This window comes from Chiroxiphia lanceolata, chromosome 3, assembly GCF_009829145.1.
Source record: "Chiroxiphia lanceolata isolate bChiLan1 chromosome 3, bChiLan1.pri, whole genome shotgun sequence".
NCBI lineage: Eukaryota > Metazoa > Chordata > Aves > Passeriformes > Pipridae > Chiroxiphia > Chiroxiphia lanceolata.
Genome location: NC_045639.1, coordinates 94,576,692 through 94,595,440, shown reverse-complemented (window position 1 = coordinate 94,595,440; position 18,749 = coordinate 94,576,692). Strand labels below are relative to the sequence as shown.

Genomic DNA, 18,749 nt, shown 5'->3' with positions numbered 1-18,749 from the left:
GGAAAAAGGTAGTCATCAGGACATAATTTTGCAAGGAGAGGAAAAATTAGAGCTGTGATATTGAGGGGAAAAAAAAGATCAGAAAGTATAATCAGATACAAATAATGCTAAGACACTTTCACTTCAGTCCCCAGTACTGAATTGCTAAAATCTACATGGCACTGTCCTGCCTGGATTTCCTAATTTGCGTTATGTCTCTGAATTCTAAATATCCTCATATATAAAAATATTGTTCTATATATAATGCAGGGGGTTTTCTACATACATCACCATATTCTGCTTTTTACATCCTGAGTATTACCAGTGGAGTTCTAATAAAGTGATGATTGAAAACGTAATAACCATTTTAGGACCATAGCTTCCCAATGTCTCTCTCTTTGATTTGTACATCTAAAAGGACTCCACAAGATATATGCAGTCACTAAAAATAATGGTATAAACAACTTACAGACAGAATTTTTGTGGTTGCTGTCTTTGCTAGGCAACATCTTGACTCCTCTTGATTTCAGTTCAATTGCTTTTTTCACTGAGAGACAAAGCAAACAAAGAAAAGGTAATCCATTATTAAACATCATAAAATGGACATATAGCAGCGAAATCATACATTACAATAACACAAAGCTACAGAGGACTCCTAGAGAAGATTGAAATAACTGCAGCTTCTGTGGTAATCCAAATAAATTTTTACAAAAATACAACCATTTATCATGTTTCAGAAGATATCCTTTTTAAACAGACATTATCAGGATTGGCAATATTTTGAATTCAAGTTTGCTTAAGTTCAAAGAAAAGAAAACCCTGTCCTAATTACATGTATGGATTTCCTATGTTTACCACTGCATATGACAAAATCTTAAACATTTTTAAAACTTATTTCATACATAAAATGTACAAAACATTATCTACGCATGTTAGAGGACCACAAGCTTTAAATGTGATATTCACATCTGCTTTTATTTGATCCACTCTTCTGCAGTAGGTATGCTTTTAGTTCAGTTTCCTAAGGAGATTAACACAGTGTGTTACATTACTTGGCTCACCTAACCTCTTTTGAATCTACAGGGCAATATGAACTGAATTAGAAAGAAGAAAGAGTTCTCAAAGGGGCAAAGTTTTGTGAGACAGAACAGATGCATGAGAGCTTTAATATCTTTTTTCTCTGTTTATTCAGCTGAATGGCTGATAAAGTCCCAGCTTATGCCTACTAAGTAGTTAGGGCACCATAGGAGGGATCAGGAGCCAAGTAGGAAGAGACATGAGAAGACACTAGTGCGGTTGTACACTAAGGAACACAGGGGGTAGAATTTTAATTGTAATGGTAAGAGAAAAGGGTAAAAATACAGGACACCATCACAGGATATTAACTATTTCTGTGGCTTGGGAACAAATTGATCAGTGCAAAGTAAAATCAGATATAGAAAACAATTGTGGAACGAACCTGGACAATTCAAAACTATTATGCAAAAAACCAAGTCATAGCAAAATAGCTAGTGCCTGACTTTGTGTATCAGAATGCTAAAAATGATGCATGCCAATAACATAAAATACAAAAAGCAGTAATTCTTCCTTGATTCATATCGAATTTTTTTGGTAGATCTTGCAGTGGTTAATAATCTTAAAATGCAGTCATTTATCCAAGATACAAACAGAAACAAGAAATCAACTTAAACATTTTCTAAATGGCAGTATTTAGTACCTCATAGTATATAAATATATAAATTAATACTACAGAATGTCAGTTATACTTTTTGTCAATACACGACATAAATTTTATGATTACCATACTACACACTGATCTCTATGCAAATATTTTTAAGAAGTGAAGTGGTTGAAACAGCAAGTTAATGCATCTTTAAATATTGCATAAAAAAACATGATTCCATTGTAATTATTTCCATATTAGAATTCTAATGCTTTTGCAGCCTCAGAATGAGGTTGTTTTTTCTTAACTGCTAAAATTGGACAAGTTCTGCAGAAAGCACTTTCTGTGCTATGTATGCTGCAAGTGCAGTCATTTACGCCTAAACCTAGAAAACAGGTGTTCAGATGATGAAAGATGATTGAAACACAATTGTAGCTGCATGGTATGAAATGGTTTTGATAGTAGTGTGGTGTTTTCTTTTCTTCTAAGGCAGGAATTGTACATTATATAGACAGATCAATGCAGACAGTAAGGCTAATATTCCCAAGGCCTTATGGAAGGGCAAACCTCATGGATATGGTGTTCTTAGGATTACTTTCTAGACTTAAGTCCTAAAATTTCCACCAAGTGCCACCTTATGTTCTGGTTTTTTAGACTGCATAACCAGTCCATTAAAATTATTCCATTTAATGTAAAATGGACAACACAATTCTTGTAGTGAATATTTGGGATATTGTCTGCAGTTGTGGTCCCTCCACCAGCATTAATTTCTAAACTTGTAAGTATATGTGTCATGTAAAACATGTGAGCAGTTCTTGGAGGATACAAAACCCATACATTCATGAATGAGTGGTAAACCCACTGAGTTATTATGCAGTGGACAGAGAAAAGAACTATACTCTCCTTTTCTTTGCCCTGTGACCCTATTTTATGGTAAAAATTACAATCATCACTCAAATTCCTTATGACAGTTCACTCGTAAATTTGATAGGCATATTTGAAACACACCCTTATGAATGAGGAAAAATTATACCTACCAGCTGTATTTGAAGCACAGAGAACACAAATTGAACCTAGAGGTTCTGACCTGACAGATGAAAACATTTTGACTCTCATGCATTGAAACTAGTCCTGCAGTTTCTATCCTTGGATTTTTTTCATACATCAAGAAAAATGCATTTTATATCTCACTGAAAGAACATTAGATAGTAGATTCACAGTACTTACAATCGGTCATCTAAAATGTATGTTTTAAGAAGAGAAATACCTAAATCAAGGGGGCAATTCATCCTCTTCTAAGATAGACACAATGAATCCTCCTACACAGATGCCTTTTTCTCTCCACAAAATATAACAGAAACACATACCACTTGCTCAAGCTACATTTTAGATGGCAACGTTAGGTGGAATGATCTTTTATGCCTGGAGAACTTTAACAGCGAAATGTAGATATCTGTGAGATATATGGATCCATGAGGTTAGTTTGATATATAAATACCAAAATTTTGCCTCTATTATACATATGTGCAAGTATCCGTATGTAACCTATACAGTATTTTTTGTAGTTTTAAAAGGTATTAAACAAGCACAGTATTTAAAATAAAAACTGTTCAACCTCTGAGAAAGAAACAAAGATCACTGCACACCACGGTTTCACTGAAACAGATTGACCCCTTCTGTAAATACAAGAAATATTCAAAATTGCATTTTTATAACAATTTGAATACCATTTGAATACCTTTTCTGAGACACTTCTCCTTTACTTTCTCATTTCTCTTTCATTAAAAAAGGTTCTCCTGATTTCAAAGATGATTTACCCTTTAGGAGCAGAAAAGGAGGGATGGGTTTACATTAATAATGTCAGAAATGAACAGCACTTTCTATCTTTTAAGTGATTCCTTTTGAAAATTTGCATAACTTTCTGCTGTCTTCATTTAAACATTCAGTGAAGCTTACTGAATTAACCTTTTCTGGTAATCACAACTTCGAGGGTCTTTTGGTGATGAGTTACTTGTTCAGAGACGAGGGCAGAGCTGAGTACTGGCAGTCCAAGACAACCTTATCAGCCTACTGGAAAGCATTGGTGGTATTCCTTAGACTTTTGCTATAGCTAAAATAGACTCAGCCATGGAAAGATTTAGAAGAGCATTGCTCATGTTCAAAATGAACTCTCCTGTCTTATAAATTTAAAAATCTATTAATCAGCGTATTTTTGTTAAGGATGAATGAGATCATCCTTAATTTAACACCCAAATACACATAGACATCTTTTTCTTTTTGGTCTTAGAGAACTGGAAATATAAAAAATTTTTGTAAAAGTCTTATGTCCCTAGTGCAAATTTTTAGAAATAATGCACCTTAAGTGCACCTGAAAATGTTCTTATTTTTCAAAAATATTCTTATTTTTGAAAATTAAAACAGTACTTGGTAGTATCAGTTTTATTTTCTGGATTCATAAGGCACACCAGCATACTGTGCTTTCCCTACATTACTAACTCTCTGTAATTCAAAAGGAAATTTTTCTCCATTTTATTCTTCTTACATTCATTTCTGAGAGAGGGGAACTCACAAAAAAATTGCTCTACTGCTGTTATTATTTTAAAACCATATTATACACAGCAGCTCATTACAGCATGGATGGCTTTCTTAAATTACTACAACGAGGTTTTTTTTTAAATGCAGTTTATATTCCACAGTTTTGTTTCCCAGAATATGAAGATAGGAGGCAGTCACCTTTCTGATCCAGCTTCTCCAACTATACAGTGGAGGTTTTTTAATAATTTTTGTTTTGGTTTAAATTGTGTTCCTCCTATCTGACATGCAAGGTTTTATGGAGAACTTGTAATTTGTGGTTGAAGATTAATTTCAAATTATCTGTATTACAATATCAAAAATCTGTGTGAATTTGTCATACATTTTCAGGGTGGATATGACTTTGAAGTAAAAGGTGGTTTTGTTTAGTTTTGTTTGACTGATTATGAATGAGCTAAAAGCTGTACAAAAGCAAAGTAGCATGTATTCTTTAGCACCAAGAATTTGCAGTCTTATTCTCTGGTTGTGTAATTTTGCTTAGGGGAGACAGGATAGAAATTAGTAAGAAGAAAAGAATGGGGAAGTGAACAGAAAGTGAAGATACTGAGAGGCCCATTTGTAGGGCATCACTGAGAAATAATTTAATCTAGAGAGTGTTTTGAGGTGGTATGATATCCTTTAAAGATAAAAAGGGAGCTGCAAAGAAGAAAGATATCTCTGCAGTTCCACTAAGGCTAGAACAAGAACTTACAGACTTTACAGAAAGGGAAATTTTGCTTACATGAGAAAAAAACCTCAGTAAGAGTGATTAAGCCCTGGAATAAATTACCCAGAGAAACTGTAGAATGTTAGTCATCAACACATTTTAAGATCATGTTAAATTAAGGTCTGAAAACAACAACCAAATATGTTTACCTCCTCTTTGATATAGGGTTAGCTTATCAAGATAGGTTTCTTAAACCTATTTTCTTTGATTTCTTAACAGTAATCAATAACCAAAAGTCATTTGGCTGAGAAATAGTAAGTGGCTAAGACCTTGGTGGGTTTTACTAGGATTGTTAGCATATGAAATTATTTCATTACACCTACACTTAACTGCATGTGTGCAAGTAGGTAAATGTTGTGCAGTACACAAGTCATATCAAAGCCAGATAAGATAATACACTACTTGGTTTACATAGGGTTATATTTGATCTAATTTACCCTCTTTTAGTTCTAGTGTGACTTCATAACAACAGAAGTAACACTTCCTGTTTGTTCCTAACATTTTCTCTAAAAGTCTTTGTGTGTGTCTTGGATGACATAATGTGTTTTTCCCCAGTTACTCAAATACATGAGTGTCTTGCCAGTTTTTCTTCCTGCATGAAATAACCTCCAAGACCTCAAATACTGGCTGCCACTCAAAGCTAAAATATTCTGACATCATCTGCTGGTACTTCCTCAAGCTGCTCTGCTGCTGCTCTGCTGAGTTCAGCTCTTGGCTGCCTTTCACTGCAGATTTTTCCCAAGTACAGATATGTGAAGGTAAAGAGGAATAACATATTGCCCAGTACCTGGTGATCACAAGAAGCACCTTTCCTGTCCAGCCTTAAGCTCTGTATCACCTTAAGTATGTTTGTATCTACTAAAAAGACTGACACTTTGTTTTAAATATTCTTACTGTTTCAGTAAGAAACAGTAATGTGCTTGCAATAACATTCATAGGATTATTCCTGAAGGAAATTAGCAAATTTATCTCAGTACAGTGCAGGATTCATCAACTTTCTTTTGCTTTAGTTTCACTGCTCTAATTTTCTTCAGGTTGAGTAATCTTGTTGCAAAACAAAGTATTTTCTTAATTCAGATTGAAAAGTCCAATTAAGTGCACCATTTGCTTTACACTAGTGCCTAATCCTTTCTGTGCACAATTATGGGAGTACTAGCATTTTTTGACCTTGGAAGAAATAATCTACATTTTCATATTTGGCAGCATTGGTAATTTCTCTGCATTCTACTTATAGATCAAACATTTCTTTCTTATTACTCAAAGTCATGTGGGACCAGTAAACATATTGTTACCTATTTCTAGGTTTTCTTCTGTTTCACTATGGCTGGTTGTACCATGAATTCTTTTAAAAGTTTAGTAGTTGTGAGAATAACAAAAAAACTCAGCCATTCTCAAACTTAACATTCATTTCAGTTTATGAAGGAAATGTTATAATATGAGACTTTTTTATAAAACAAGGTCCCAGATTCAATAACCTAGGAGGATCCTTGCAAGTTTTCTTCTCAGCTACCCATTTGACTTTTGCTGAGGCATTGGAATTTTCCATAGGATCTCTAGTTTAAACCAATGCACTGGAATAGTCCAACCCTCTGCAGTTTCTGTATTCCTTGCCTGAAGAGTATTCTAATACACTATCCTAGCGTTTCTCTCACTAACAGGTTTCAAAATCTTCCCTACTAATCAGTGTTATAACTCCAGAGAGCTTCACAGTAGGCATAGTTGTTTGTACTATATGGCTAGGTGTAAAAGCTGTAAGTTCATGATCAGTTGCTTTCCTTGTTCCATCAATTTAGCAAAGTACTGCCTGTCACTAGCAGATCTTCCACCTGCTTCCTGTGCTGGAAATCTCTGCATGCAGTACTAGTGAATAAATGGTACAGCCTCAAGATAAATTGGTGTCACAATAGATTTTTACACAAATCTTTCTCATTCTATGTGTATAAGCTGATACAGGATCTGCAAGTTTAAAAAGAAACACAGCCATTTGTTTTCCATTAACCTTTTCTATGTCACTTAACTGGCCCCTTGCCCTGATGAACTGCCTTAGCTACTTTGTGCTTTCAATGTATGATATATCATAATAAAACCACTTCAGCAGGCATCAAGTCCTCAATGTCTGCAGATATTGTCCACAGTTCTGGAAAATAATATCAACACAATTTGCTCTATGAATATACTGTTGCAGAGAGTAGTAGTTTGTAGAAATTGTCTCTAAAAAATAAATCATAAAATGAGATCCACTCAGCTCCCTGTTTGAATGTTGCTTCAGCTATAGTCTTTTGAATACTTCTAGGGAGGATAACACCATGACAAACAATAGCTGAAGACGAATAGCTGTTAGATCAGCAACTGCTTAGTGCTGACATCATGAAGCAGCTAAGTTTGAGCCTTTTCAGCAATGGAAACTTTACTGGACCCTTAAGAAAGAAGTATGACTTAGCAACCTGACTGTAACCAGGTACAAACTTCTACCTTTAATGAGGTACATTTTGTTTCTCTGGAAAATGCCAAAAAATCAAAGTGTAGTGTGTTGACCCTGGCTTTACACTAGGTATCCACAAAAGCTGCTCTATCACTCCCCTCTGCAACTGGATAGATGAGAGAAAATATAGCAAAGGATTCATGGGCTGAGATAATGGTCAGGAGATATCACTCACCAATTACCGTCACAGTCAAAAAACCCTCTAATTTATTGAATTTATTACTAACAAAATCAGGATAATGGAAGTAAAATAAATCTTAAAAGCACCTTCCCCTCACCCCGTCTCCTTCCCAAGTTCTACCTCCTGCCCCCCAGCAGTGCAGGGAGACAAGGAATGCAGGTTACGGTCAGTTCATCACAGGTTGTTTCTGCTGCTGCTCAGGGACAGGAGTCCTTCCCCTGCTACCTATGGGGTGTCTCCCATGGGAGACAGTCCTTCATTAACTTTTCCAATGTGAGTCCATCCCATAGGCAACAGCTCTTCACTAACTGCTGCAACATAGGTCCCTTCCATGGGGTGCACTCCTTCAGGCACAGGCTCCAGGGTCTCCCCCAGGGCCACAAGTCCTACCAGGAAAACCGACTCCAGCATGAGCTACTCTATCCATGGTTCATCAGGTCCCTGCCAGGACCCTGCTCCATTATGGGCCTCCCATGGTGTCAGCCTCCTTCAGGCATCCACTCACTCCTCTGTGGGTCTGCACCACAGGCTGCAGGGGAATCTCAGCTCCAGTGCCTGGAGCACTCCTCCCCCTCCTTCTGCACTGACCTTGGTGTCTACAGAGTTGTTCACATTCTCACTCCACTCTTCTCTGACTGCAATTTTCATGTGTGCAATAACTTTTTTCTCTTTTTTAGATACCTTATCTCAGAGGTGTTACTATTGCTTCTGATGGGCTCGACCTTGCTCAGCAGTGGGTCTGTCCTGGAGTCAGATGGCATTGGTTCTACTGGACATGGGGGAAGCTTCTGGCAGCTTCTCACAGAAGCCACCCCTGCCACCAAAAGCTAGCCATACAAACCCAATACACAACGGTTCATAATAATATGCTCCTATATGGTGACCTAATAATAAGACTTTGTACTAGAATGCCCTTGTGTTAAGGCAAATCTGTATGCACTCTTTGTCAAATGTCTCACTCTCTTGGCACTGAGAAATTCCACCTAAACTTTGGACTGAAATTCTTGAGGACAGAACTCTATCATAGGGTCCAATTCTTCTGTACTTTTAGTAAATGTAGTTCCTTTAGATATATATTTTTTTCTTTTTGTCACTCTGTGTCAACTTTTGGGTTTTTCTTAAAATTTTGAGAAAAACAGATATTTTTGTGACATCAAAACAGACAAGAATGCATGTTGCCTTTATGAGATGTCAGTTTTAACAATAAAATCAAAGGTAATTTCTAATGCCAAACACTGAAAAAGAAAAGATTTCCAGGTTTTAAAAATGGGAGGAAGAGAGCCAGTCAAGGATGTGCTGAACTCAATATATATGCCAAATTACTGATTGATATATATTGAATGCATGGGACCATAAGATGTCAAATATTGATTTCATTACTATAGTTTTCATTGGATTAAAATTCTCCTTTTTGATCAAACAATCTAATTTTAGAGATGAGAAAAAACAGGCCAGTGCTCGATGGTGTTGGTTATTTTCTATTCTCAGGTATCAATGTAGGATACATTATGTGACTGAAATCAGAGTGCATAAGGATAGTTTAAGTTGATTTCCAGAGGGAGGGAGCTATTCACTATCAACAGTCACGTACAAAGATTTGGCCAAAAGAATTTTACTTTTAATAGAAAAAAGATTTATTCCTTCTGACTTCATAAACAAACATTCTCCAATAACTTACCTCATTGTAGGCTTGTACAGATTTTACCACATAGCTGAATAAATGTTTCCAATCTAAACCAATTATACTAAACAAAAGTTCAAAGAAAATATTTTAATACACTTACTGAAATCTAAACAAGTAAAAATAAAAGACTCAAAATAAATGACTTACTGATACCACGATGACTGTATTTACAGGATGTAAGAAATACAATGTGACAGAACAAAAAAAAAGGAAGAAAAAAAATTACAAGCATAGTCTACCTATATTAGCCTTGACAGTTAAGAAAAATTATTTGTGTCTCTAGGGTATATAATTTAGTTTAATATGATTTAGCTAATTAATTTCCTAAGTGTTCATGACTTTTTTTAAAAAAAAATAGAAGTAGGACAGAAATAAACACATGGAGGGAAAAAAGGTAAATGTAGTTTTAGCTGTAGATCCAGTATTACTTATTTTGAGATAGCTAAAATCATATAAGTGGGTCACTGGAAGTTTCAAATAGCACCAACTGCATTAAGTGGTGCAAATTACTTCCAGTGAGAGATTTAAAGAACTCATCCTCCTAAATTTATCTAGGAGACTGAGGGGTGACTTGGTGCTTCAAAAAGCTAACAAAAGACTTTTTACTCTGTTGAGGGAAAATAGCACTACTGGACACAAAAAGACCAACCCAGACTAATACAATTGAGAAGACAGGACTTCATATTTAACAGTGTCTGTGTTAACCACAGAAAAGAATGACCAAAATAGATGATGGATTACCATCTTGTTGACTTTTTCACATCAAGATGGTTTATTCTCTTGATAATAAAATTTGGCAAAATACAAATTATTGTCTCAGTACCATTTTAAAGGAAAAATACATATTCAGCATCACTTAAGAGCTAGAAAATAATAGCTTTTTCTAGCTTTCTGATTTTATCAATTGCTTTTACAAATTTTACTTTTCAAATTTACTCTAAATAAATTAAAAGTACCAAGGAAATACTTCACATTCTTTCTAGGGTTTTACTGAATATGTAGGAAGGATAGACACACATTTATATGCAAACTCAGTGAATTATGAAAATTCATTGAAAGAAGTAGCAATTGCAAGTTGAATTTACATTACTTCACTCACGGTTTTCCATTAGAACATGTTTATTTCAGCAGCCTCTATTATATTCATTGTTTGACTTCAGGATTATATATTTGTTAAATCCTGAATTGTTGAAGGTAGTCAAACACAACAGATAGATAACTGCTGGTACATAATTATCAAAATAGCTAGTACCTTTTTGAACCTCCCTGAAAACTTGCCAAAAATAGCATACTTTATTCCAAACACCCTACAAGAGAGGCCTGAGTTACTGTGAAACACACCCAGTAATCATGTTTTGGAAACTTTTTATTCGCTTTCTAGGAATTTTGAAATAAATATTTAACTTAAGTAGATTAGTTTTAGCTGTACAGAAAAAGGCATTGTGAGTTTTTTCCCTCTTAAATAGAAACTTAGAAATATTAAAACAACCTACTGTTCTGGAAATAAGCAAAAGCTAAGCAAGTATAGTGTACATGTCGTAAATATGCAAAAGCAGGGGATTCATTATCACACCTTTTAAGTCATCCTGTGTACATTGATAAGCTTTGTTTCTGGGAAGTGCTAGGCTTTTGTCTCCTTGTGAGCCTGTTAATATACTTCACCTCTGGGGAATTCATGTATTTGTGAAGCACTGGCATACGACAAATCATAACTCTGCTACTCCCACTGAATATGAAAGAATCTTTGTGTATCAGCACACATGAAGGTAGAGGAATGGGAAAGAAAAAGAAGTTCATAACTAAATGAATTGTTACATCTCTTCCCCCCAGGACAATGCTACTAAGGAACAAGGCAGAACAAGAACTGAATCAGATTGTATCCACTGGGAGTGTTGATTTCGATGAGACCAAAGTTGCTGGTATGGGAGACATGAAGCAGACAAGGTAAATCACGTCACTGCACTGTAATTTGTTTTTGTGTTTTTCAGGGCCATTTAAAACCATGTCTCCTTCTGACTAGGAACTCTGAAACTATGAAAAAAAATTCCACAGATACACAGAGAAATTGGGAATAAATATTTTTATTGATGAAATCAACGTTAAAAGACCAAAAATCAGAAACAAGGTAGGTGGGGTGAGGAAAACCAACAAACCCTTCACTCTATACCCAATTAATTTTAAAAATTTTCTTTAAACTTCTTCTCTAATCTGATGGAAGATGGGACAATAAATATGATGCAAGGGGAAATCCAAATACCCACCATTTAGATACATCTTTTAGATTACATTGTTTTATTTATACATTCAGCTTGCCAAGCATTTTAAAACTACGTATAGTTTTAAAACTGCATATAGTTAATGCATTCAAGTGTGCAATTCTAGTACACTGTTTCAATTTTTTTCTTGTCAGTGAGCTGGTTTTCTTGACCATGTTAAAAATGGGGCATTAAATATTGCAAAAAATGCAAACTTAGAAAGATCTGAAAATTTTGCTGAACAAATAATTGACTATGTATAGCTTTAAATCAAATTGGTAGTTCCAATATTTTAATGAAATAGATTATAATAATTCTGCCTGTCTGATCGAAGACCAAACAAAGAAAAGAAAATTAAATTGCCTGCTTGTTGGTATTAGTTTTGGCTGGCTGGAAAAGGCCAAGTTACAGCTATAATATAGCTATGATAACTTGATTATAAACAAGATATAAATTTGATTTGAGTTGAAAAGAGTGATTAAAGTATCTGTATGCTAACCGTATAAAAAGTCTGATAATCTGAATTCTTATTAGGAAAAGAAAAAAAAGTCTCTTATCCCATCCTTGTTCAGAGGTGTGATTGCTGCCTTCAATATTGACTTGCTTTTGAAAAGCCAGTGACGCTGATATGTGTGTTAGGTTAGGCAGTAACAAGCTCACCCGTGCGCACAGAGAAGAGCACAGGGAGGTGACAATGGATGACAGAGACAAAAACCACCTCACCCTGGCTCCTCCAGGACCATCACAGGTCCATTTCCAAAACGGCAGAAGAAATGCAGAGAGTTCTGGGCAAGTAGGGGAACACCAATACCAATGTAGAACCCATTCTCTATCCCGGCCTCCCCAGGGCTGTCCCTGGTGAGACCCAGCCCACAGGGCTGGAGGACAGCTCACACTAGGACCTCTCCCGTCACTTCAGAGGCTGAGGGGGGTGCCTGCCCAGGAATACAGGACTCATTGTGGGATACAAGGGAAGAGCATTTTGGGATTGCACAAGGTTAATTACGGAGTATTTAAGGATAATAATATCAGGGAAAGGGATGGATTCAAGTGCTTTGGGGTAGAACACATATGAAAAGTACAGGAATAAAGTAATGGTAGGGATTGGTTGCATGTAACATGGGGCTGGTCATTATGTTTATGTGATCAAGCCCTGTGTAGTGGCTGTACCTGTAGTGGAATGGCTGCAGGGGTGGTTTCTGTGAAAAGCTGCTAGAAACTTCTCCCATGTTGGAGCCAATGCTAGCCGGCTCAAGACAGATTTGAAGCTGGCCAAGGCTGATCAGTGATGGGATAACACATTCGAGCAGGAAAAAAGTTGCTGTGCAGCATAAATTGCAGCTGGAGAAAGGAGGGACAATGTGTGAGGGTCGAGCCTGTTTTGCCTGTGACAGTAACACAATATGTTTTCTCTTTCCTGTCCTGCTGGGGTGTGGAAGTGACTGACTTGGTTGACACCTGGTATCCAGCTAAGGTCAACCCCCCCCGACTTTATGATGCAATCTACAAATGGACAAGCTACCACTTTTTGAGGAATATCTTGTGATTTTGTTTTGTGAATAACATTTATATCTGACAGCTATTTAAAAAAAAATCTATGTGTTATTAAGACTCAAAAATACAATAATTTACTATCTGGCAAGGTGCATTAGGCTGCTTTAATTTAATATCTGAGGACTGTAATCAAAATTATTTTCCCCAAACAATAGAGACTATTGTTCTTGTGTAGCATAATTATACACCTTCATCACACACACATGATTGAACAAAGCAAATAATCACAAAAAGACAGCACAAGACTGACTTTTAAGGACTGTTCCTTCTAAAAAGAAGCATAAGGAGAAAGCAGTCTAAGTAATGTTAGAAAGTAGAGTCCTGAGTGCCCTGAGGACAGTTGTCCAATAATTAAAACCTCTGGGAAATTAGAATAATCAAAAAGATCCTCATGATTTGGTCAGACTGGTAATGGGGACTCGTCTATTGGTAAAGTGAGTGTTAAATAGTTACTTCAAAAGAATCTATGTATTTACTATAACTGTCTCAAAGACAAGATAGTTCAACTACATATCAATCCCAACTACATTTGTGTATTCTGGAACAGTCCATTTAAACTACTGTAAATAGTTGCCCATAAGGAAAATATCTCTTAGAGGTCTCAGAGTCATAGAGCCTACACTGCAGGATTTGCCCAGATGACAAATATAAGAATTGTGTCTGGAGGCAGTCAGATATTTGAGGTATTTGAGGTTTTCTTCCAGAAAATTAGGTCATGTATGTCACAGGAGGTTTTTTGGTGATTTGTTTGTTTGTTTTTTTTTTTTTAATGATCAGCTCAAATAATTATTTAACTCAGGAAAAGCACCTAAGATGGAAATATATGTAAAAGTTGTTGAATTTTAGCAGAAAAAAGTTTCTGAAAACAAAAACATGATGGAGAGGCTGAGAGAGCTGGGAAATTTTAGCCTGGAGAAGAGAAGAATTGGGGGTAGCAGGAGTGAATTTGATTGGTGTGTATTAATACCTGAGAAGATGAGAGGGTGTAAAGAAGGTGGAGACAGACTCTTCATGATGATATACATTGACAAGACATGAAGCAATAAGCAAAAATTGAAACACAGGAAATTCCACTTGCAAATAAGTGAAAGTTTTTTTACTGTGAGGGTAAACACTGGGATAGGTTGCCCAGAGAGGTTGTAGAGTCTCTAATCTTGGAGGTATTCAAAATCCACCAGACACAGTCCTGGGCGGCTTTATTTGGGTGACCTTTCTTTGAAGAAGGCACTGGACTAGACAAGCTCCAGAAGTCTCTTCCAACCTGTATTATGCAATTTGTGGTACTTGTAGACTAGTCTACCTGTAAATATTGTTACTTCTGCTTAAAATAAAATCCCAAATAATTGCTTAGTTTTCAAATACACATATAATACAAAGAATTACTAGTGCTGTGTAACAAAAAGGATGTAATGAAGCTGTTAGATTAACCAGCTTTTTATACGACTCTGAATTTTCATCCTATGTGTCACTCTCTCCCAGGTTTTAATACAGTTTATATCACTAACATGGGAATTTGTTTAATTGCAATTGAGCCTCATAAGATAGAGGGCTGTGGCTCAGGTAATTCAGAGATCTTTGTATTTAATACAGTTAATTTGATACAACTGCATTTCAAAAGAATTAACTTCAGAAAGGAAATTTCTGTAATTGTAAGAATATGAATTGCAATAAGAAACTTCCACTTGTCATTCACAAGCTATGCTCTACATCAGGGAAGTTTACACTTACACCCAATACTTCACGTATTATGCAGAGCAACAGATATACATCTGAAATAATGATCTCCCCAGATATTTCCTAAAAGCTTTAACTTCACAGTAAGTATTTGTCTAGAGATAAGATATATTGAAAAAGAACAAAAGCTATTTTCCCATGTATGTTACTTTATACCAAACTTCCCTTTTTATCCTGTTGATTCATAGTTTTCTGGTGCATTAGCAAGATGAGTCACATTGTTTTTGTGATCTCCAGTAAATAGGCTTAAGGCACAGAGTTAACATAAGCAGTGCATTTAAATTCATAGTCACCAATAGTGGTATCATATACGTATCCTTGGTAAACTTTGAAAAAATAAGTTGTAAGTGCAAAAGATCACAGAATACATACTTGTGTTGAGTTGCCACAATGAAATGAAATTTCACAATTTTTTTTTTAACCAAAATAGTCAAAGTATTTTTAAAACTAAAAGAACTACGTATGTTAAATGCTTTTGTTGCACATGTACGTCATAATCACCAGAAACATATATTTGTTCCAGTATGTTTGTCATTTCTAAAATGATAGAGGTCCAAGAGTTTCATGGAAAAAAGAAAGGTCTAAAGTAATAAATGATATGATGGTGTAGGAGGTAAAAGGGTTGAAACAATTTATATAAGTGCAGAATTTAAAAGCGCAGATAAATTAAGAATCTCTTTTACTTTCAATATAACTAACATGTCTTTCATCTTGAGTAGTGATTTATGAAGTACAAAAATAAAAAAAAGAAGCCATTCCAAAAAAATTGCATTTTAAAAAGTATTTAGGCGAACATAAGTAGAAATTGACAGCAACACTGACATGCTTTTGTCTTCTTTTAAAGTTTTATATGGAAATCCTTGTAAGAGCCTGAAATATAATTTGTACTATACTATGGTTAAGTCAAATTTCCAAATGATAAATGTAGCTTTTGAATAAGAGTTAGATTTTGAATAATGAAGGAAGACAATGTTTAGATGGCAGTATGCCTTTGTGTGAATTGACTTTCTGCAAGTTGCATTCCAGGTATGTTTTTAAAGCAAAGATCAGACTGAATGCAAAGCAATTTATTACAGAAAAAATGAGCAAGCAAATATATACTTAGAGCAAACTGCATCGTGAAGCACACATATTTCTCCCAAAAGGAAATCTCTAGAGATGTCTGATCACACAAGGATAAGAGACGCTCAGCATAAGAGCAGTAGTAGTATGAGTCAGCTGTTTACTACAAGCCTGATATTTAAACATAATTTTCAAATTTACCCAGCTTTAGTGATGCTTAAAGGTATGGAATTTTTTTGCTGAACTTTTACAGGTTTCCTACCTTGAAACTGAGCATTAAATCCCTTTCGTCGGTGATTGCTGTCAGACGTAAAATGGAGTCGTAACCAGTTCTTACTGCTGATAACAGGAGAAGGTAGATTCATGCCAGTCAACCTGGAAAAAAAGAATCTAATATTAATGATAAAAAAAAATCATGTGGACACTGCTTAGAAAAAAACCCGCTAGATTCAAAATATGTTGACTGCAGTGATTCATTATCATCTCATCTCAATGTATGACTAGTTAAGTAACTGTTAAACTGTAAGAAATGTGAAGATTTTTTTCCATTACACCTATCCATTTTATGATCAAAACTTGTATTTCCAAACTAGTTTTTCATGAATTAAAGAGGAAAAGCAGTCTTGTATCAAAATATTAACCACAAAATAATCATATTCAATTATGACAAAAATCTCTTCATTTGATTCCCTGCTGTGGCAGTTACCTCACAGGAAGCCAAATCTCAGGTATTGAGAAATTATAAATAAGGGTTATAGATGCTTGTTAATGTTAAGCTTGGATGGCAAATTATTGATATGAACTATCCTGCTAGAACTGATGTTATGTACATTAAGTCCTACCCCCATTTAATGAAAAAAGAGAAGTTTAAGCACAACTGAATGCAGGACAACCAATTTGCACTAACTGTGGTGTTATGAAGAGTGAACACAGGGATTATGTCTAATACAGGCAATAGGCCTTTGGAACACATTGGATCATTCCAAAGTCATTAATTACACCACACCATTTGTTAATATGAACACACTTGAGTAGCTACCGGGGTACCTGATATGGTGCAAATTAATTTCTTAGTTTACCAGATGGCTTTTTTTTGTTTTTCATAACCATGCTCCAGGTTTCAGATTTAGCTTTTCTTTTCTGAATAACTCTGGAGGACTTCACAAAATTAAATTTCTCCTTTTCAAAAATGTCAGTTACTTGAAACAAAACTCAAACCAATTAATATCAGAAATTCTCAGCTAAAATATAAAATGTGTGAGTTTAGATCTGCCAATACTAAAGTAGACACAGTTCATATTATTGGAGCTAAAAAAACTCCAAACTGAAATGGTATTTAGTCTCTCTCTGAAATTAATATGGTGACATAGATGCTTTTTTCCTTCACAGTATGAAATTCCAGAGTTTCATTAAATAGTCCAGATTACTAGGAAACTCATTATGTGTGGTGGTTTCACTCATCCCCCTGGGGCTGGAAGTGGTTGGTCCCAGGTGAGTTTCCGATGCAGGGCCAAGTGGAGCTGCATTTCGCCCCTGTGAAATTAGCATATTACAACAGCTGGGAGGAAGTTGTTGGCAGAGAGAGAATCAAACCCAAGAGATGAGAGAGAGGAGAGAGACCGGCGGGCCCCTTGTGGGAACCAAGCCCCTCTTCTGCCCCCCCCGGCCAAGCTGCAGGGGGGAACAGTATTAAAACTGGACCGGGTGCTGTGGCCAAATGCTAGGGGGTTTTCCTCCACTGCCCTGGAGAGGCGATGGAGTGGGGCTTGAGAGGCCAGCTGGGGGCTGGAGCCAGCCCCCCTGGCAGGCAGGCACAGCACTGGAGCTGAACCAGATGGGCTGAGAGGTGGCCTGGAGGAGGTCAGGCCAATAGTCATGACCTTGGAGAAGTAGTGGCGATCGTGCAGAGCTGGAAGAATTCCAGGTAGAGGAGAGAGAGAACTTCAAGTAGTCTCACTGTCACCTCCCCCAAAATGGCAGGGGAGGGGGAGACCTGGAGCTGAGACTGAGCAATGGAGATGGGTCGAGGGGCTCGGAGGTGCCCTACATGGGTTTGGATGAGGGCAGCTGAAAACTGAAGGATGAGGAAGTAGGGGGAAATTCCGCCCCCACCACGTGAAGTCGAGTTGAAGCTGCAGCTGAAATAGAGAGAAGCCAAACCAAGCAGGTTTTTTCTGGGTTAGGACTTTTGGTGAAAACTATTTGGGGTATAAAAGACTGAGCAAAAACCCAGAAACCCTGCAACCTGGAGAGGAAGAGTGGACATCTTACTCTCTGGGAGGAACCTTCACAAAACAGGGAGAAAAGACTCAGAAGCTGACTCCCTGTAGCTCGCGATGAAGACCTGATGGAGCAAGTGTTCCCTTGCAGCTCAGGAGAAGACCTCAGCAGATGCCAAGCAGCTGGTAGGGGTAAAGAAGATCCCTTTCCTGATACCCCAATGAGAGAGACTTTACCTATTGTCCTATCTTCTGGATTGATGTGTGAGGACTCCAGGGGTGGTAGAAATTGTATTAATACTGTGTGTTTATTTGCTTTTTAGTTTCTAAAGTTTTTATTATGTTAGTAATAAATTTTGATGCTGAGTTGTGCCTGTCTGAGAATTTCTCTTTCACATTGAGGCAAATTGTGGGGAACTTGGAAATTGGATTTTTGGGAGCTGCGAAACCACCACATCATGTTAAGAAATACTGATGTTGGAAAAGTCTATTTAGAGTTATGGCTGAATCCCTTTTATTTCTGTAATGGAACAAGATCAACATACTGAAATATAGAAATTCTTACTAGCTTTCTTTTTTTTCATTAGGACATACAAACTGCATCAGAGAAATTTCATTCTTATTTATGATCTCATTTG

At 36.3% G+C, this 18,749-nt stretch overlaps 1 protein-coding gene across 5 annotated transcripts in view; it reads right to left on the bottom strand.

Annotated features, from left to right (window-relative positions):
• The window catches only part of CSMD1 (CUB and Sushi multiple domains 1), a 1,084,078-nt gene that overhangs the window by 379,114 nt on the left and 686,215 nt on the right, over positions 1–18,749 (bottom strand). For all 5 annotated transcript variants that reach the window (XM_032681799.1, XM_032681800.1, XM_032681801.1 and 2 more), the window contains 2 exons: positions 16,155–16,267; positions 449–526 (listed from right to left, as the gene is read on the bottom strand). In XM_032681799.1, the coding sequence (XP_032537690.1) occupies positions 449–526; positions 16,155–16,267 (191 nt within the window). The remainder of the gene's footprint in view (positions 1–448; positions 527–16,154; positions 16,268–18,749) is intronic.